We start from the raw sequence: 18,396 nt of genomic DNA on the forward strand, positions 1-18,396 counted from the left end.
GTTCTGAATGCCCCTTTATCTGATCTCCGTTTGTGACCCCTGGTCCTTGTTTCTTTTGTCAGGTCAAAGAAGTCCCCTGGGTCGACACTGTCTGTACCTTTTCGGGTTCTGAATGCCTGGATCAGTTCAATATAAAGTGCATCGCTGGAGTCCCACGCGTCCTAACGCTGCTGCTGCTGCTCCTGATTGGATTGGGCGTCAGGTCCGAGGCTGCAAAGCCGGCACATGCGCACATCTGTCTGTTGAGCCAGTGCTGTGTCTGCTCTGTTTACTTTATCATCAAACCGGCCGCTGCAGAAACAGCAACACGTAATAACACCCGACACAGCCAGCGCAGCCGTCGGACCAGCGCTGAAATGTCGGCGAATTACGCGGCGGGGCTCTCTCCTTACCCGGACAAAGGGAAATGTGGACTCCCTGAGGTAAGACGAAGAACCGCAGGCCGTGCCGCAGCCTCGGACTCTCCTGTAATACGCGTCTGGAGAATAGCGTGCCTGGCGTGGGGCTGGCGAGTTTAAGCGAGTTGGTTTGTGCAGGGTTTCTAAACGGATAAAGGGTTTACGGTTAAGCGAGTGTTTTGCTTTGGCCCATGTAGTGCCCTGGCTGCGAGACAGCGCTTTGTAAAGACACGCTTTAGTCTTGTGTGGAGTGGGTTACCGAGCCACGCTGTTGCTGCTGAATTGGGATCCTTTGAGACCCGACTTGACAGAGTTTCGCGATCAGTCGGCTTCAGCACTGGGAAGAGCACTGATTCTAGGAATGGACTCTCCCTCGATAACTTTTCAAATGTTTTTATGATAGTAATTACGACGATCTTGTGTTTTTTGAGATCCTCATCGAAGTCTGTTCACCGGAATTGCGCGCAGTACTGCAGTCTTGTCCAATCCACGTGTCCCTGTCTTGGCAAATTAATAACATATTTTTTATATATTTTATTTGCAACCATTACATTATTATTATTATTATTATTATTATTATTATTATTATTATTATTATTATTCTTCCCTGCTTTCTTCCCTCAGAACTTTGACCCCCCCGAGGATCTGGAGCGGAAGGTTCTAGAGCTGGCAGAGATGATCCGGAACGCGCGGAACGTGGTGTTCCACACCGGGGCCGGAATCAGCACCTCCGTGGGCATTCCAGACTTCAGGTACCGTGGGAGTGAGGCAGTGGATATGAAAGTGGGAAAGGGTGAGGAGATAGAGTGGGAGAGGCAGGCAGGCAGGCAGGCAGGCACGCACGCTATACGCACTATCACCCCGTCGTTATTCAAAGACAACTCAAACAAGAAATGAAAAAAATTCTGCTGCTTCTTCTTGGTGTTCAATCGAGAACAGGCGTTGCTGTTAACATAATATCTTCTAAAACAGTCAGTCATAGCCATGTGTTGTTGTTGTTGTTGAAAACCAGCAGGTGGCGCTGAGGACCTGGGTCTTTTCACTAGAGATGCTGTGTACACACACTTGTAAGTGAAGCTTGCTGTTTTCAATGGGGACCTGCAGCTGCTTGGTCTCCCAGCAGGTGGCGCCATTGTGCGGTACCGGGATGTCTGAATGAATGAATGTGTAATGAATGAATTGGTATCTAAGCCCATTAAATTGAATGGGAAGGCGAGGGCTGGAATCACAAACCACGCGGTTCAAACATGAACGCCGTAGCGTTCATCAAGAGAGCAATCTCCGTAGTGGAGGCAGGTACATGCCTTGTGCTGATGTCAGGGTTGTTAATTGATCATGAATGAATGGCTTCTTTTTAGAATCCGAGCCTTGCTGTGACATCACCTGTTCTGAGGGAATCTGAACTGTAAAGCAGCATGCCCCCCCCCCCCCCCCCCCCCCCCCCCCCCCCCGGCAGCCCAGGACTCTTTGATGTTCTGTTCCCTGCAGCGGAGCGCTTTCTGCGTTTGATCCAGTCGGATAACAAAACACAGAGAGATACCTGAGAGGGTTTTTATAATGAATGCTTGGGCAGCCTCGCGTGCGTGCTTTCTGCTCTGTGCTGTTTGCTTTCGTGCTCCGTATCGTTTTAAAAATAGACTCACCTTGAAATGAATATTGATGCCCAGATAGAAGCATGTGCAACACTCTGCTGTCCCTGCGTGCACGCCGGCTTACTCGGTCTCGCTCTGGTGTTTGGAGCACCCCCTGCGGGATCTCTGTGGCTCTCAGATATGAGACTAATGTCCAACGCAGCAGTTTGAGCCTAATTAGACACAGCATGCGACTTGCATTGAAGGCTCATCACAGGGAAATGGAGTCTCCGTTATCCCTGTCAGTGAATGGAGAGGAAAAGCATCCTGTATCTGACTGGTGAGACTGGAAGGAGATGAAGCTTACTAAGACTGCAGATTTGAATGTCCAGGGACGTATTTAGCCCATGGCACACTCTTACAAGGACCAGCCCTCTCCTGGTTCTAGCCCGGTCCGAGCCCGCTTGTTGTTGTGCGTTTTTGCAGGGGTCCGAACGGCGTGTGGACGATGGAGGAGAAGGGTCTGGCCCCCCGCTTCGACACGACCTTCGAGGAGGCGAGGCCCAGCAGCACTCACCTGGCCCTGCTGGCGCTGCAGCGGAGTGGCTCGCTCAAGTACCTGGTGAGCCAGAACGTGGACGGACTGCACGTGCGCTCGGGATTCCCCAGGTGAGCCGGGGCTGCTCGAGGGCGGCACACCTGCAGTCTCATCTACAGCAATGGCATCGTAACAAACAGCAGCAGCACGCAGGGATGGGAAGAAATGAGGCTCCTGTTGCACAGCAGTTTCACCCATTCCAGGTTTCACTACGAGCTCGATCAGCTCCAGTGTGTCTAGGTCGTAGTAGAGCCAGGAATGGGTCAAACTGCTATGCAACGGGTAGTCCTATTCCCATACCTGTATACACACACACACACACACACACACGAGGGATGGAAATAAGACTCTTATTGCATAGCAGGTTCGCCCATTCCAGATTTTAATACAAGCTTGATTAGCCACAGTGTGTCTAGGTCGTAATAGAGCCAGGAATGGGTCAAACTGCTATGCAACAGGTAGTCCTATTCCCATCCCTGGCACGCTGCTGGGTGGATTCCCATGATGGTTTTCCGACCTGTTTATAAAACATGACCAATATGTTACCAGTTTTAAAGACAGATGCCGGGGATGTTGGAGTTAGTCCAAGATTAGTGCTAATTGGGATCTGTGAAACCAGCTGTCCTGCTTTTAACATGATGGGAATGTGCGCTGTTGAGAGTCCAGTAGAGCGCTGTCACTTCTTTAGGGTGACGTTAATGAGGATGTACAGCATTGAACTTTGAATAAATAATCTCGTACGCATTCTGCTGTCTAAACATTACAGCTGACCTGTATTTGCCGCGCGTATCTTTTCACAGCGCTTCAGCATTTAACAGTCTTAGCTGTTATCAGTTTTCACATGCTGTTGTATTCTGTTAGCAGCGAGGGCTGCAGTTCAGTACAAGAGGCAGCTTGCAGTACAACAGCTTTGATGGGGATGTCGCGGGCTGCGTTAATAAGCCTCTCTCTCTCTTTCTCTCTCCCTGCCTCTCCCTGTTGGTTCAGCTCTGATTAAAGCGATGCCCCTTTTATCTCCTGCAGAGACCTGCTCTCCGAGCTCCACGGGAACATGTTTGTAGAGGAATGCATCAAATGTGGCAAGTGAGTGCCTGTCTCCTCCAGCTAACTGCTCTTCATCTCTCCATCTCTCTCTCTCTCTCTCTCTCTCTCTCTCTCTCTCTCTCTCGTGCAGGGCAGGGTGTTCTGTTTTGTTTTTTTTGGTTTTTTGGAGATTCTTGTATCTGAGTGTTAGTATTTCCTGTCTGGAGTGCTCAGGTGTGTAGGTCTCAATTGAAATGAGTCCGGTGATACTCAGCAGGCTAATTGCCCCCCCCCCCCCCCCCCATTTCATTCATTATGTCAATTTAAAAGACTCCCATTGCAGGGAGGTGTGAGACAGTCCAGGTTTTAACACAAGCTTCCTGACGCGCTGTTATATGTCTGAATTTCGATTATTCTCCTGCTTTGTGCATGTATAGTATATAGGGGACCATGCAAGCAGATATCTACCCTTGTGACCTTGAGTAGATGAAAATCAGCTTGCATCTTACACAGCAGCATTTACTGAGCATATATATATATATATATAATATATTTGTATACTATATAGTTCAATAAGAGTAAATGTTTTGGATAAATGTAATGTCTGTCTGCTACAGAGATGCTTCATTTGTGTGTATCCGATCCATCTCGGGGTCCCTCCCCCCCTCTCTGTTTCAGGCAGTACGTGCGGGACGCCGTGGTCGGGACGATGGGTCTGAAGCCGACGGGCCGGCTGTGTGACGTCCCCAAATCCAGGGGGCTGCGAGCCTGCCGGTAATACACCCCCGCTCCCCCCCCCCCCCCCAAACCCCGAAGTTGTTTCTTCTTCATTTTAGACTTTTTTGAATGCTGTTTTATTACCTTTCGTAACCTCAGTGAGTAAAGAGATTTGAGAATCCAGCCCTGCTGTTGAGAGAGATTTCCAATCGAAAGGCCATTGAAGACAGGGCTTGAATATCTGTTGAAGCTGTTAGAATACTCTCCAGCGGCCCCCGAATGAAATGTCTCTGCTGTTTATTCCTGGCTTGGTAACTTATATTGGGGGCTTTCTGATGACAGTCTGGAGATAAAAAGATCTTGAGAATCAGGCCCAGAGAGAGAGAGACTTTTATTGATTTATTATTATTTTTAGTGCTTGTGCTGAAAACCCCAGTAGCCCGAAAATCCTCTGAAACGTTCTTATAAAATATCCAGAGTGTCCATCAATACTTCTCTCTGCTCTCGAAACATGAACTGCAAATGCGATTGCAGGCTTTCATCAGCGGCATGCAACGCCCTATAGTAACGAGAATGATAAAGCACTCGACTCCGAACAGAAAAGACATCGCCTGTCCGCTGAGAATAGACCCTGGAGTTCATGTGCATGGACAGGAGGCAGTAGCTCCTGAATGATCTCCAGAAACTCATCTGCCTCAAGATGAACGTGTGGTTTAGTTTGTCCCTCTGTGCCCAGCGTCACAAGGATTCACACTGGATACCGGAAGCAGGGAGCAGCTGCTTCACTAACAATGACTTACTGCCTTAAAAAAAAAAAAAAAAAAAAAATCTGGAAGACTGTCGAACTGCGTCGATCGTCTGGTGAACAGAAAAGCAACGCGACTTTGATGCCGAATCCTTTTTATTCGTTATTTCAGTAATTTCTCTGCCTGCGAGCCAGAAAGAGAGTCAGGGATTTGAATATCAAAGTGACTTTGTATTGATCCCTCGCTGGACTTGAGAAGCCAGTTATTATTATTAGTTTTTATTACTTTTTAATAAAGTTGAGAACTGCTGACTTTAGAAGAACGAAGCGGAGAGGTAATAGGGGATGGAGAGAGTGAATGTGAGAAAGAGGGGTGAAGGGGGGGTAGAAGCTCTTTGGGGTATAGGTAACAAGCTCAGCAGTGTGTGTTATTAAACTCCTAGTTAGACCAAGAATGAATCAAACTGCTATGCAGTGGGAGTCTTCTGCCCATCCCTGGGTTCACTCGCTGACTCTGTGGTCCGTTCCCAGTAGGGGCGCCTCTCTGATACCCTGTTCTCTGTGCGCTCCTCTGCAGAGGCAAACTGAGAGACACCATCCTGGACTGGGAGGACTCTCTGCCAGACAGGGACCTGAACAGAGCAGACGAGGCCTGCAGGTGAGCCTCTATATTCTTGCCTTTTCATACCGTATCCATAACAACAATAATAACTGCATTTCTCCTGCATGACGCGGATTCGGCAGATGTGAGATTCCTGAAGATTGTTTAGCAGTTGATTCGGTATAAATACGTAACTTGGCGATTCTCTTAACTGGAAATCTGACAGCTCACACCCTGGTCATGGGAACAGCATCACACCAGGAGACAGGAAATCTCATTATAAACATGTGTGTCTGTCGAGTGTCTGTGAGATCCTGTCACCAGGCTAATCCGTTTTTCCTGGGCAGGTTTTAAAAGGAGGCAATAAAAACACAGACAGCTTTAATTGCAGCTTGTACCTGCAGGGTATGGGTAGCTGTGCAATGCCCCACCACAGTGTGTGGCCTGGCTGTTTGATCTGTGTGTGTGTGTGTGTGTTTGCTGCAGGAGTGCGGACCTGGCCGTCACTCTGGGGACCTCCCTGCAGATCAAGCCGAGCGGAAACCTGCCACTGCTGACCAAGCGCAACGGGGGCCGACTCGCCATCGTCAACCTGCAGCCCACCAAGCATGTGAGCGCAACCCCCCCCCCCACACACACACACACATACACACACACACACACACACTGCATCACCACACACACACACACACTGCAGCCCCTGAACACACACACACACACACACACTGCATCCCCTGAACACACAAGTGCATCCCCACACACACACACTGCATCCCCCCCCCCCCCACACACACACACACACACACTGCAGCCCCTGAACACACACTGCATCATCCCCCCACACACACACACTGCATCCCCCCCCCCACACACACACACTGCAGCCCCTGAACACACACTGCATCATCCCCCCCTCCCACACACACACTGCAGCCCCTGAACACACACTGCATCATCCCCCCCTCCCACACACACACTGCAGCCCCTGAACACACTGCATCACCACACACACACACACACACACTGCATCACCACACACACACACACACACACTGCAGCCCCTGAACACACACTGCATCCTCCCCCCCCCCCCCCCCCCACACACACACACACACAGCATCCTCCCCCCCCCCACACACACACACACACTGCATCCTCCCCCACCACACACACACACACACACTGCAGCCCCTGAACACACACTGCATCATCCCCCCTCCCACACACACACTGCAGCCCCTGAACACATACTGCATCCCCCCCTCACACACACACACACTGCAGCCCCTGAACACACACTGCATCCCCCCCTCCCACACACACACTGCAGCCCCTGAACACACAAGTGCATCCCCACACACACACACTGCAACCCTTAAACACACACTGCATCCACACACACGCACACTTCATCTGCTGTACTTATTAGATTTTTATTTTATTTTTTATACAGTATCTTCGAGAAATCTGATTTTGAATTGTGAGTGTGCCACATGTTATCTCTCTCTCTCTCTCTCTCTGCACTCAGGACAAGCACGCTGACCTGCGTATCCACGGCTACGTCGATGATGTCATGACCAAGCTGATGAAGCACCTCGGGCTGGAGATTCCGGAGTGGGAGGTGCCTGTGGTGCGGGAGAGTTCCGAGGTCGTCCTGGAGACGGTGAAACGGGAAGCCAAGTCAGAGCCCCTCTCTGCCAAGACGGAGACCAAACCCCAACCGGTCACTCCAAAACCAGAGCCGCGCTGTCACCAAAACGGGACTCGCCAGGACAACGGTGAAAAGACAGTGGAGCAGGAGGAGGCTACAGGAGACTTTCCGAGCCCGGAGTCAGCGGACACCAAACAGGACTGCCAGCCAGTGAGCAAGAGAGCCAAGCTGGAGCCTTTAGTAGCGTGAACGAAACCGTCAGGAAAACACGCGGCCTGCAACACCTCGTCTTATACGTCCGAGACACACAGGGCTGTCTTTAATACTTGTCTTTTGTTTTTTAAAGCTACTTTTACAGGGCTGTAGTGTAGACACAAAGACAATGATAGAAAGAATGAAAGGTAAAGTGAGCACAGGAATTGGGACTGTTTGTGAACGCTTATCACTGAAGGTTTCCTGCATCACTGCTGTGAAAGGGATCAAGCGTCTCGTTTTGAAGCAGTCTTGTCTGGGTGAATGCAACGCTGGGGTGATGACGCTGGCGGATTGCTGCCTGTGGGAGTTGCATACATTAGCGGGTCACGCGACAGCAGGGAGAGGTCTAAAGATTTCATTACAGATTCACATGTCCTCGCTCGGATCAGCATATCGTTTGCAGCCCGTCAGTCCAGGAGAGAGGCGACCTTGTGAGATCTCTCTGAGGTTCCCATTTAGAGCTGCTGTTTCTATATGCAGACCGTTAATAACTGAGACACAGAGTCGTGAATGTGAATACTGAGAGGCAGCTGAAGGTAGGGCTGCACACATTGTTTATTCAGATATTCAGCTTGAGCGCTCCCCACAGACATCAGGTGCTGGCAATCAGACGAGGGTCATTGGTGTTGGTCAGGCTAATTTACCACGAACGGTGAAACGAGAGAAGAAACAGCCGCTTGAGTTTGTGCTGATTGCTGCTTTTCATTGGGCAACATCGATCAACACTCCCAAGCAGCTACTTCACTCGTTCCTCTTGGAATGGGGAATCCGCTCGGGCACCGCCAGTGACCCTCAACGCAGGAGAGCTTGATCTCATAACTGAATAATCAGTTTGGGTGATTGGATTGGGTGACAAACCTTCTGGACACGCGTCCGTTTCAATGTCTGTAACGGAGGATTCGTAATTCTATTTTACATACTGTATTAAAACAAACAAAAAAAAAGATTGGTTTTCATTTCAAGTCTGATTTTCAAGGTTATATTTTCAAAGTAGCTGCTTGGTTGAAGTTAATCCCAAAACGGATGTCTGATTCGCACCTGGAACGTGAGTTCTTTACAGAAGGAGATGTTTTACAGCAGCTTGGTGTTTCGCCTCGGGGAGGAGGGGAGGGGGGGGTGAAGGAGACCACATGCGCTTTATTAAAAAACATTACAAAAATAAAGTCACGATGCTATCCCTAAGAAGATGATTACACAGTGTGAGAGAACGCGATTCTACAAGAACAGCAGTGCCAGTGTCTGCGGGGGCGTGAGGCTCAGACTGCCTCCTTCCTGCCCCACGGGAGAGACGCGCTTCCATCCAGGGCTCCACGGGGGGGCGCCATTCAGACGGGGGCATTTCGCAAAGGAAGCCGTTTTTAATTGTATATTATTATTTTTTATTTTATATAAAACTGATTTCAGGGGTGAGCTTGCTTCCGATTCCTTGGCCCCCCAAGCTCTCTGCATTGGTTTACTGCTGTGAGTGATCCGTGACCTTCCTGTAATTCAGATATATTTTTATAAGTAGAACAGGCGATGTAAAGAAGCCGCACAGTAATAATGGGCGTGTTTTGGTCTGCGCTGGGTTCTGTATTAGGACCCCTGAATAGCTAAGCTATTAGACTGTTCTGTAGCTCTGCTGTGAACTTGAAATACAGATAAAACTGGACTGCCTTGAGTGTCGTTCTGTAATCCTTAAGTTAATAGAAACCACTTCTAAGTGACAAGTATACTTTGGAAGTTGGGTTTGTGGAAGTGACGCACCTAGTGTAATAAATTATTATATAGATATATATAGATATATATATGTATATAAATAAATAAGTCGTTTTATGTTTGAAGCTCCTCTATTTTGGTTTATAGACTAGCTTTCTCACCGCTTCTTGGCCATCCTTGATTGTTGCTGCAGCCTGTACTGCGCTCTCTTGTAAATTAATAATGAGCTGCCTTGTAATTAAACAGCAACACCAGCACAGGGAGCTTGCATTCAGATTGTTATTCAAGGCTGCTCTTATATATATATATATATATATATATATATATATATATATATATATATATATAATGTGTGATATGCCTGTAATCAGAGCGGTGACATTTTATGCCGGCTAGGAAGCTCAGAACATAGAAAACGGAGTTGCTGTATCATCACTGTGAGGAGGGAAATTCACCAGAAATGCATCGTTTTTAGGCTTCACTTTCTTATTTTGCATTGAAGCGTTGTAAAAGCATCTGAAGGGCTGTGTTTTGCAGAATAAACATTTAGACGCGCCCCTTTCAACGGCTCTGATCAGTTTGGATCCTGTGGGCTTGTTTTCACCTTTCTCCCCCCCCTTGCTCCTCCTCCTCCTCCTCCTCCTCCTCCTCCTCCTCCTCTGGGAACTTGTGTTTTTAGCAAATTGCTTTCTGGCCGATCCGTCGGCATTGAGCCTTTTGTAAAAAAGGATTGTATTTCCTTCTGTAATCTTCAAAAAAGCAGTTAAAAAAATAAATAAATAAAACACAGAGAGATGAGACGCTGACCGAGCACTCCCTGCATTGGATGTGAAGCGCGGGGTCGGGAGCTGCCGTCTGTGATCAAAGCAGCGTTTTATCAGGGAGTGATGGAGGGAAGGAGAGAGGAGAAGGGAAAGAAAGGAGGGGAGACAACACACAACTTACTTCATTGTGTCAACAAATAGCCTTGATATCATCAAAGAGCACAGCTACTGGCCCTAGGGAAAAAGAGAGAGGGGGAAAGAGTGAAGGAAGAAGAGAGAAGGAAAAGTGGAAGAGGGGAGCTAGAGGAAATAGGGGATGAAAGCAGCCAAGTCACAGCGCGCTGCTTCAACAGGGTTTCATTTTTTCACAACTCTTCAGAAAGATAAAAAGCAGAGAGCTGGAGATTGAATCTCGGGCCCCAGGGGGGGGCAGTTAAACCTGTCAGTTTGAGAAGGAGGTCTGTGCTCCCCAGAGGAAAGGTGGGGGTCGAGTTCCGTGCTGGTAGGAAATTGAAACACTTCTCGGTTATTAGGGAACGAGAAAACTTCTGCTCTCTTCCATGTAGGTTTGAAGCCCTTTTGAAGTTTGATGGAAACCAGCGGAGTCAATTAAAAGCAGCAGACGTGTCTGCTTGTCATCTGTCCTTGTCATTTTCTACCAGCACAGCCCTTTCTTCAAATGAAATGCGCTCCCTGCGGACCCAATTTTGAAGTGTTTTTTTTTCTTCTTCTTCCTTTCTCATGAATATGTAACGGAATAATAATTTCTGCGGAGCTAAGCAAGGCGAGCGAGTAAGTCAGCAATCGAGGAGGCATCGTGTTTGTGAAGTGCTGGATTACTGAGCGATTCAGAGGCTGTTAACACATTCTGTTTGAGTGGGGTGGAGTGGAGTGGAGTGGAGTGGAGTGGGGGCTGGTTGATCTCTCTCATGACAGGCCTCCGTCTTGACAGGGTTTTTTTGGGGAGACCCTGCGCTCATGATAAGAGGGTGAGAGCAGGGGAATGGAAGACGGTGGGTTTGACCAGCTCAATCCCGTTTGCACAGGTATAGTGCAGCCGCAGTGTTACTTTACCCTTCCTGAATCACCTTTGACCGCAGTGCAGAGGCTGGGAGCGTGTGCATGGAGTTCTGCTTTGGCAATGGGCAAACCTTGGCTGGGTCCTGCGGCTCTAATCCTGTCAAAGGCTTCTGTGTTTTCCCACCCAGCTCATCCAGTATTAATCAATAATAATAATTCCAGTAATAGCAAACCATCCCCGTGTGTGCGTGTGGGGCGGGGGGGGGTATGTAGGACATCTCCATGGCAATGCTGCTGTAAGGGAGGAGACTGTGCTCGAGGGCTGGAATTCACTGAGCTACTGAGAACTAACCAGGCTTATCAATTTACACCAAACCCACTGCAGCCCAGCTCGCTAACCCCTGAGCTCCTTGAACCCGCTGCCTTCCACACTGCAGCCCAGCTCGCTGACCACTGAGCTCCTCAAACCCCCTGCCTTCCACACTGCAGCCCAGCTCGCTAACCACTGAGCTCCTCAAACCCGCTGCCTTCCACACTGCAGCCCAGCTCGCTGACCACTGAGCTCCTCAAACCCGCTGCCTTCCACAATGCAGCCCAGCTCGCTGACCACTGAGCTCCTCAAACCCGCTGCCTTCCACACTGCAGCCCAGCTCGCTGACCACTGAGCTCCTCAAACCCGCTGCCTTCCACACTGCAGCCCAGCTCGCTAACCACTGAGCTCCTCAAACCCTCTGCCTTCCACACTGCAGCCCAGCTCGCTAACCACTGAGCTCCTCAAACCCGCTGCCTTCCACACTGCAGCCCTGTATTCCACACTGTGCTTGTATTGTAGCTTCACCACATTGATCTGTCCAGGTGGCACAGCTGCCTGTCGCTCAAAATACAATTCTGACTCATCCAGACCTTTTAAAACACCCACAGGGGGCTAATATTAGAAATGTCAAAATAAACTTCCGTAAATCCAATGACAGACATTTCCACTGCGAGTCTTTCTGAATTTCTTCAGTCTAGACATTGAGAAAGACTTCTAGTCGAAACGTTCTTGTTTGTTTGTTTGTTTGTTTTTTCACTGAGGTTCTTTTAGCCCGGCTTATTCACAGAGTTTTAAAGAGTTATAATGAAGTTGGATATTCTTGAGACTGTTCTTCAAGATGCCAACAATGGCCTATGGCAGGCTCGTGAATGTCACACTGTCTTTCAGTCAGAAATCAACTCAATAACTCATATACTGCGCAGGCTGTCACTATGCCCTAGTGTTTCTAAAACGATAGGCAGTAAGTCGTGGCAGATGCATGGTGAAGTGTAGCGAAGCCTGGTAAATGCACACTTGAACCCCTGTGTGTGTGTGTCCAGGCACTGGGGAAGAATGAATCAGCAGTCACTGATGCACTGTGGCCAGTCTGCTGCTGGACAAGTTCACAGTTCCTGTGTGTTTAACTGGCTTGCTCTTTGCAGTCTGGAATGGAAGGGGAGGGTGTGGAGGAAACGGGGTCCAAGGGGACCAAGGCTTTGCTAACGCTTTCCAGAGCCAATGACTGAAGCTTCAGAGGATGTAAGTCTTCAGTCTCTCACTCCCTCGACACACAGTGTTCAGAGCACCTTTGAAATGAGCGAACGTTGAAGTAAGCAGTGATGAAGCCTGACTCGGACTCGGGGGCACGGGGGGGGGAGGGATGTTTTGGAGCACAGCTTTAAAGATTTCAGGCATTGAAGAATGACCGCAGTTAATTCGTGTGGAGAGAGTCAAATCCTGCAGGAATATAAATTATAAAATCTCTGTGTTTAATGAAAAGTGACGCTGGTAGCGGGAGATGAGAGCCGGAAGATAATTAATTCATTTGCAGTTAGGAAGGGCTGCTCGTGACCCCTGGCAGGAGATGACAGACGCGTCGGAGAAATCGTTTACTTATGAGCCTGTAGGAAGTGTGTGTGTGAGTGCGTGCGTGTGTGAGTGTGTGTGTATTCATGTATTGTGTTTGTGTGTGTGTGTCTGTGTGTATTCATGTATTGTGTTTGTGTGTCTGTGTGTATTCCTGTATTTCTCTGTGTTGGGGGGTTGGGGGGGGGGCTGGGCAGGGCAGCATAGAACCAGGCATCTGAGACTTTCTCTGTGTTTTGACCATTCCAGTGGAAGAGATTAGGGCCAGGCTCTCAGTTTGAACTCTCCAGTGGAAGAGATTAGGGTCAGGCTCTCAGTTTGAACTCTCCAGTGGAAGAGATTAGGGTCAGGCTCTCAGTTTGAACTCTCCAGTGGAAGAGATTAGGGTCAGGCTCTCAATTTGAACTCTCCAGTGGAAGAGATTAGGGTCAGGCTCTCAGTTTGAACTCTCCAGTGGAAGAGATTAGGGTCAGGCTCTCAGTTTGAACTCTCCAGTGGAAGAGATTAGGGTCAGGCTCTCAGTTTGAACTCTCCAGTGGAAGAGATTAGGGTCAGGCTCTCAGTTTGAACTCTCCAGTGGAAGAGATTAGGGTCAGGCTCTCAGTTTGAACTCTCCAGTGGAAGAGATTAGGGTCAGGCTCTCAGTTTGAACTCTCCAGTGGAAGAGATTAGGGTCAGGCTCTCAGTTTGAACTCTCCAGCGGAAGAGATTAGGGTCATGCCCTCAGTTTGAACTCTCCAGCGGAAGAGATTAGGGTCAGGCCCTCAGTTTGAACTCTCCAGTGGAAGAGATTAGGGTCAGGCTCTCAGTTTGAACTCTCCAGTGGAAGAGATTAGGGTCAGGCTCTCAGTTTGAACTCTCCAGCGGAAGAGATTAGGGTCAGGCTCTCAGTTTGAACTCTCCAGTGGAAGAGATTAGGGTCAGGCTCTCAGTTTGAACTCTCCAGTGGAAGAGATTAGGGTCAGGCTCTCAGTTTGCACTGGTGTGGAAGCGACCTCATTTACCTGGAATAATAAAAAGCATCTCTACAAACACAAGCAGAACACCCAGAGAGAGACACCAAGCCCGGGCGGGACAGGAGTGGGAGTGCGGGCGTGTGTGCATCACTTCGTAGGGTGCTGGGTTTTTCACCCTACCTCACAGTTACTGCATTTCTTTGTCTTAATTATTGTTTGTTTAGAAGGCACTGGCTGCTCTCAGCCACGATGCTGACAGACAGACAGACATCCCCCCTCAGGACTGCAAGCAAGGAAAGTCAGACAGACCCCCTGAGACCGTCCCCTCAGAACTCTGCAAGCAAGGAGACAGACAGACAGACAGACATCCCCCCTCAGGACTCTGCAAGCAAGGAGAGACAGACAGACCCCCTGAGACCGTCCCCTCAGAACTCTGCAAGCAAGGAGACAGACAGACAGACAGACACCCCCCCTCAGGACTCTGCAAGCAAGGAGACGGATGGACGGACGGACGGAGAATCCCCTGCCTGTCGTTCAGTCCTGTGTCTCCAGACCCCTAGCTGCCAGCCCTGAGAGAGCACTCTGACTGGTTATTGATCTGCGGTTCTCATATCTGATCCAGCAAGCCTATTACTCACACCTGTGGGCTTCGGTCAATTTTAAAAAAGAGTTGATCGATTAATCTTGTCTCCCTGAGTGCGTGTGTCGAAAAACGGTGGGTGATTAAAAAAAAAAAATGAAATCTTGAAAGATGGCGAAGGCTACTTCTAAAGATCCTGGCTAACTTCCAATCACATTCAAGCAGATATAACTGTCAAACTACATTATTTTATTATTATTATTATTATTATTATTATTATTATTTATTTCTTAGCAGGCGCCCTTATCCAGGGCAACTTACAATTGTTACAAGATATCTCAGGTGTCTTATTAAACTCATAGGAAAACCAGGAAGGGATCAAACTGCTGAGCAACGGGAGTCTTGTTTCCAATCCCTGAAAGTAAACAGAGATTGATATACTGTATAAAAAGAAGTGTAAACAGAATAGTATTGATGATAATCGATATACACAATCACTCCCCCGCACACAAACACGAGCACCACACTGCCACAGAAGATAAGGTATCGATCTCTCCTTGTCGTAGCCCGGCTGTGCGCTCCGGACCGGGCAGCGTTGTGCAGGCTCGGCTACAGTGAGCGCTTCCCGTTAATGAAGCGAAATGAATGAATGGAAACAGCCTGTAATTACAACCCGAGGAACCAGCGATCGACACGTGTTATTACACGAGACTTAATGACTCCAATGAAATGACTGACAGCACGCTCGCCTGCCGCTCTCACAATTATATTGCAATCGTGTGAGCGGGGGTGTAAGAGCGAATGAAACGCACAGCCAACTAATTAACTAAATTACCCGAATTAAGATGACAGGTAATGAGGTAACTAATTAATAATGATGTAAAACGCGTTCTCCCGCTTGTGTATTTGATTATCCAGCGGTTTGTCTCGCAGACCACGTCTCGAGCACTCTCCAGTGTGTTTTGCACCCCTCAAAGGTGATAGGAAGGGGGGGAGTTTGTGCTGTAGGTAGTTTGTGTTAGTTTGTGCTGTAGGGAGTTTGTGCTGTAGGTAGTTTGTGTTAGTTTGTGCTGTAGGGAGTTTGTGCTATAGGTATGTGTTAGTTTGTGTTATAGATAGTTTGTGTTATAGATATTTTGTGTTATAGATAGTTTGTGTTATAGGTATGTGTTCGTTTGTGTTATAGATAGTTTGTGTTATAGGTATGTGTTAGTTTGTGTTATAGATAGTTTGTGTTATAGATAGTTTGTGTTATAGGTATGTGTTAGTTTGTGTTATAGATAGTTTGTGTTATAGGTATGTGTTAGTTTGTGTTATAGGTAGTTTGTGTTATAGGTATGTGTTAGTTTGTGTTATAGATAGTTTGTGTTATAATCTACAATTGGTATTTTAAGGCGGTCTAAAGTAATACTCTTCTTAAAAGCACAGCGTGTATTAAACGGGGGCGATGTTGTTGCTGTTGATTTAAGCGATGCCCTTCCTTTCCGTTGCACTCTTTTTTATATAAAATGTTTCCCGCACATGAAAGAGAGACATGTTTATAGATTTATTGGACTTTTATTGAAAAACTTCACAGATTTTACAATCAAGATTATATTTTATTAAAGCAGTGAATCTTAAACAGAATATGGAACACCACAGGATTCTATAGAACGTGTTCTAGAAAGACGCGTTCGAGTCTAGACGAGGTCCCGCGGTGATTCATCTCCTCGATTGATTCTTTTTTGTTTGTTTGTTTACGCAGTTCAGCTGGCACATGGACACGTGACCCCTGCGACATGGACACGTGACCCCTGCGGTTCATTGAGTCTTCGTGTGGGTTGATTTCGTTGAACCCGTCCCCTCGGCTCCTCAGTGTCTTCATTATCAGCATATCATCAGACACCGCTTTTCTTAACCGCTGAGCGTGTAACTGAAAGAGAAAGACAAGTGCGCACTACAAAATATTACATCCGAATTAAAACTTCACACGCGAAAACACGGCGTTCTATCTTAAAGCTCTTTAAATAAATAAATACATCAATATATACATAAATATATACATCATAATAACAACAATAACAGTAATAACAATAATAATAATAACAATAACAGTAATAATAATAATAATAATAATAATAATAATAATAATAATAATAAATATATACATCATAATAACAATAACAGTAACAATAACAATAACAGTAATAATAATAATAAATAATAATAATAATAATAATAATAATAATAATAATAATAATAATAATAACAGTAATAATAATAATTTGTACAGAGTCATATTAATAATAATAATAATAATAATAATAATAATAATAATAATAAAATATATATACATCATAATAACAACAATAACAATAACAGTAATAATAATAATAATAATAATAATAATAATAATAATAATTTTGTACAGAGTCACTCCGAACCCTCAGGGGCCGGTTTTTCAAAACCTGTAATTTTGAGTGATTTTTGATCTAGGATTTTGTAATCGTGGATTTTGTATCGAGATTACTTTTATCTGGAAAGTTTTGATCAGTTTTGTCAGCAAACGCCTCTGCTGGATTACTTTAATCCAGATTACACAGAATTACGATTCCTAAATTCTTATTTATTTATTTATTTTTTCCCGGGTGAGCTGTTCTACCCGCAGCACAGAGGCACCGAGGCCCCTCTGTCCATCTGTATGATCACCAGCGGCGATTCGGCGGCTTTGTTCTTGGGCGTGAAGTTGGAGAGGACCGGGCTGATCCTCCGGAAAGAGGGCGTGACTTTGCGCAGCTGCTCCTTGAGCAGGGCTCTGAACTCGCGGCGGATCAGGCAGTACAGCACGGGGTTGAGGCAGCTGTTGGTGTGAGCCAGGCAGACGGTGAGAGGGAACACGTACGCCTGCGCGTTGTAGAAAGCCTTGCTGAAGGGGACCAGGTCGAACTTGATGAACACCCCCCACAGCGTCAGAGCCTGGTTGGGGAGCCAGCAGAGGAAGAAGGAGAGGACCACCACAGTGACGGATCTGGTGACCTTGGAGCGCCGCTGGTGGTGGCTGCTCTCGCTGCCCGCCCCCCGCACCCTCTTGCTGATCACGAAGCGGAGCAGGAGGATGTAGCAGAGAGAGATGATCACCAAGGGGATGACGAAGCCCAACAGCACTTTCTGCGTCTGGTAGAGCCCCAGCAACAGCTGAGGGTCCCAGCCGGAGTCCGGGAAGCGCACCAGACACAGCTCCTCGTCCGTCACCAGGGCCGTGGTGGAGTAGATGGCGTGCGGGAGGGTGGCCAGCAGGGACACCAGCCAGATGAGCAGGCTGACCCACTTGGCGGAGCAGGCGCAAGGGTGCGGGCGCATCTTCAGCGAGGAGGCGACGGAGCAGTAGCGTGCCACGCTCATGGCGGTGAGGAAGAACACGCTGGCGTACATGCTCATGGTGGTGACGGAGCTGATGATTTTGCACATCCCCTTCCCGAACGGCCAGCGGAAGTCCATGGCCGTGTCCACCGCCCAGAAGGGCAGCGTCAGCACGAAGTGGAGGTCGGTGACGGCCAGGCACATGACGAAGAAGTTGACGGTGGAGCGCTTCTTCTTGTGCTGGGAGTAAAGCAGGTAGAGAACGAGCAGGTTACCCACCAGCCCCAGCGCGCACACCACGGAGTACACCATGGCGATGACGATGCGGGTGGCTTTGGAGCCGTCCCCGTGTATCTCCGACTCGTCCATGGTGAGGTACCTCAGCCAGTCCAGCAAAGTCTGGTTTCTGGTTCTGTTGAAGCCCAAACCCACCCCGTCCCCCTCCTGCTCCGCTACCCCGCTGCTGCAGCAATTCAGAGGCACAGCAAACGGGACTGCTTCTGTGTCGTTGTGAACTTTGCTATTCTGCATTGTGCAATTAAAAACAATAATCCAATTAACAACACTGCTAGTAATAGTTAACTAAGTAAATACAGAAGCG

General features: G+C 47.9%; 2 protein-coding genes across 2 annotated transcripts in view; one reads left to right on the forward strand and one right to left on the reverse strand.

Annotated features, from left to right (window-relative positions):
- Nucleotides 1–172: 172 nt before the first annotated feature.
- Nucleotides 173–9,156, forward strand: LOC117966301 (NAD-dependent protein deacylase sirtuin-6-like). The gene is made up of 8 exons (XM_059015058.1): nt 173–422; nt 1,023–1,150; nt 2,456–2,638; nt 3,591–3,650; nt 4,269–4,364; nt 5,630–5,710; nt 6,140–6,263; nt 7,182–9,156. The coding sequence occupies exons 1-8, from the start codon at nt 357–359 to the stop codon at nt 7,551–7,553; spliced, it is 1,110 nt and encodes a 369-aa protein (XP_058871041.1). The 5' UTR covers nt 173–356; the 3' UTR covers nt 7,554–9,156.
- A 7,641-nt stretch (nt 9,157–16,797) lies between these two features.
- Nucleotides 16,798–18,396, reverse strand: part of LOC117966165 (relaxin-3 receptor 1-like) — a 1,775-nt gene continuing 176 nt past the window's right edge. Inside the window, exon 1 of the mRNA XM_034911699.2 lies at nt 16,798–18,396. This exon is cut by the window's right edge and continues 176 nt beyond it. Coding sequence (XP_034767590.2) covers nt 17,094–18,326 — 1,233 coding nt within the window. The 5' untranslated portion in view covers nt 18,327–18,396 and the 3' untranslated portion in view covers nt 16,798–17,093.

This window comes from Acipenser ruthenus, chromosome 49 (assembly GCF_902713425.1).
Source record: "Acipenser ruthenus chromosome 49, fAciRut3.2 maternal haplotype, whole genome shotgun sequence".
In the NCBI taxonomy this organism is placed as follows: Eukaryota; Metazoa; Chordata; class Actinopteri; order Acipenseriformes; family Acipenseridae; genus Acipenser; species Acipenser ruthenus.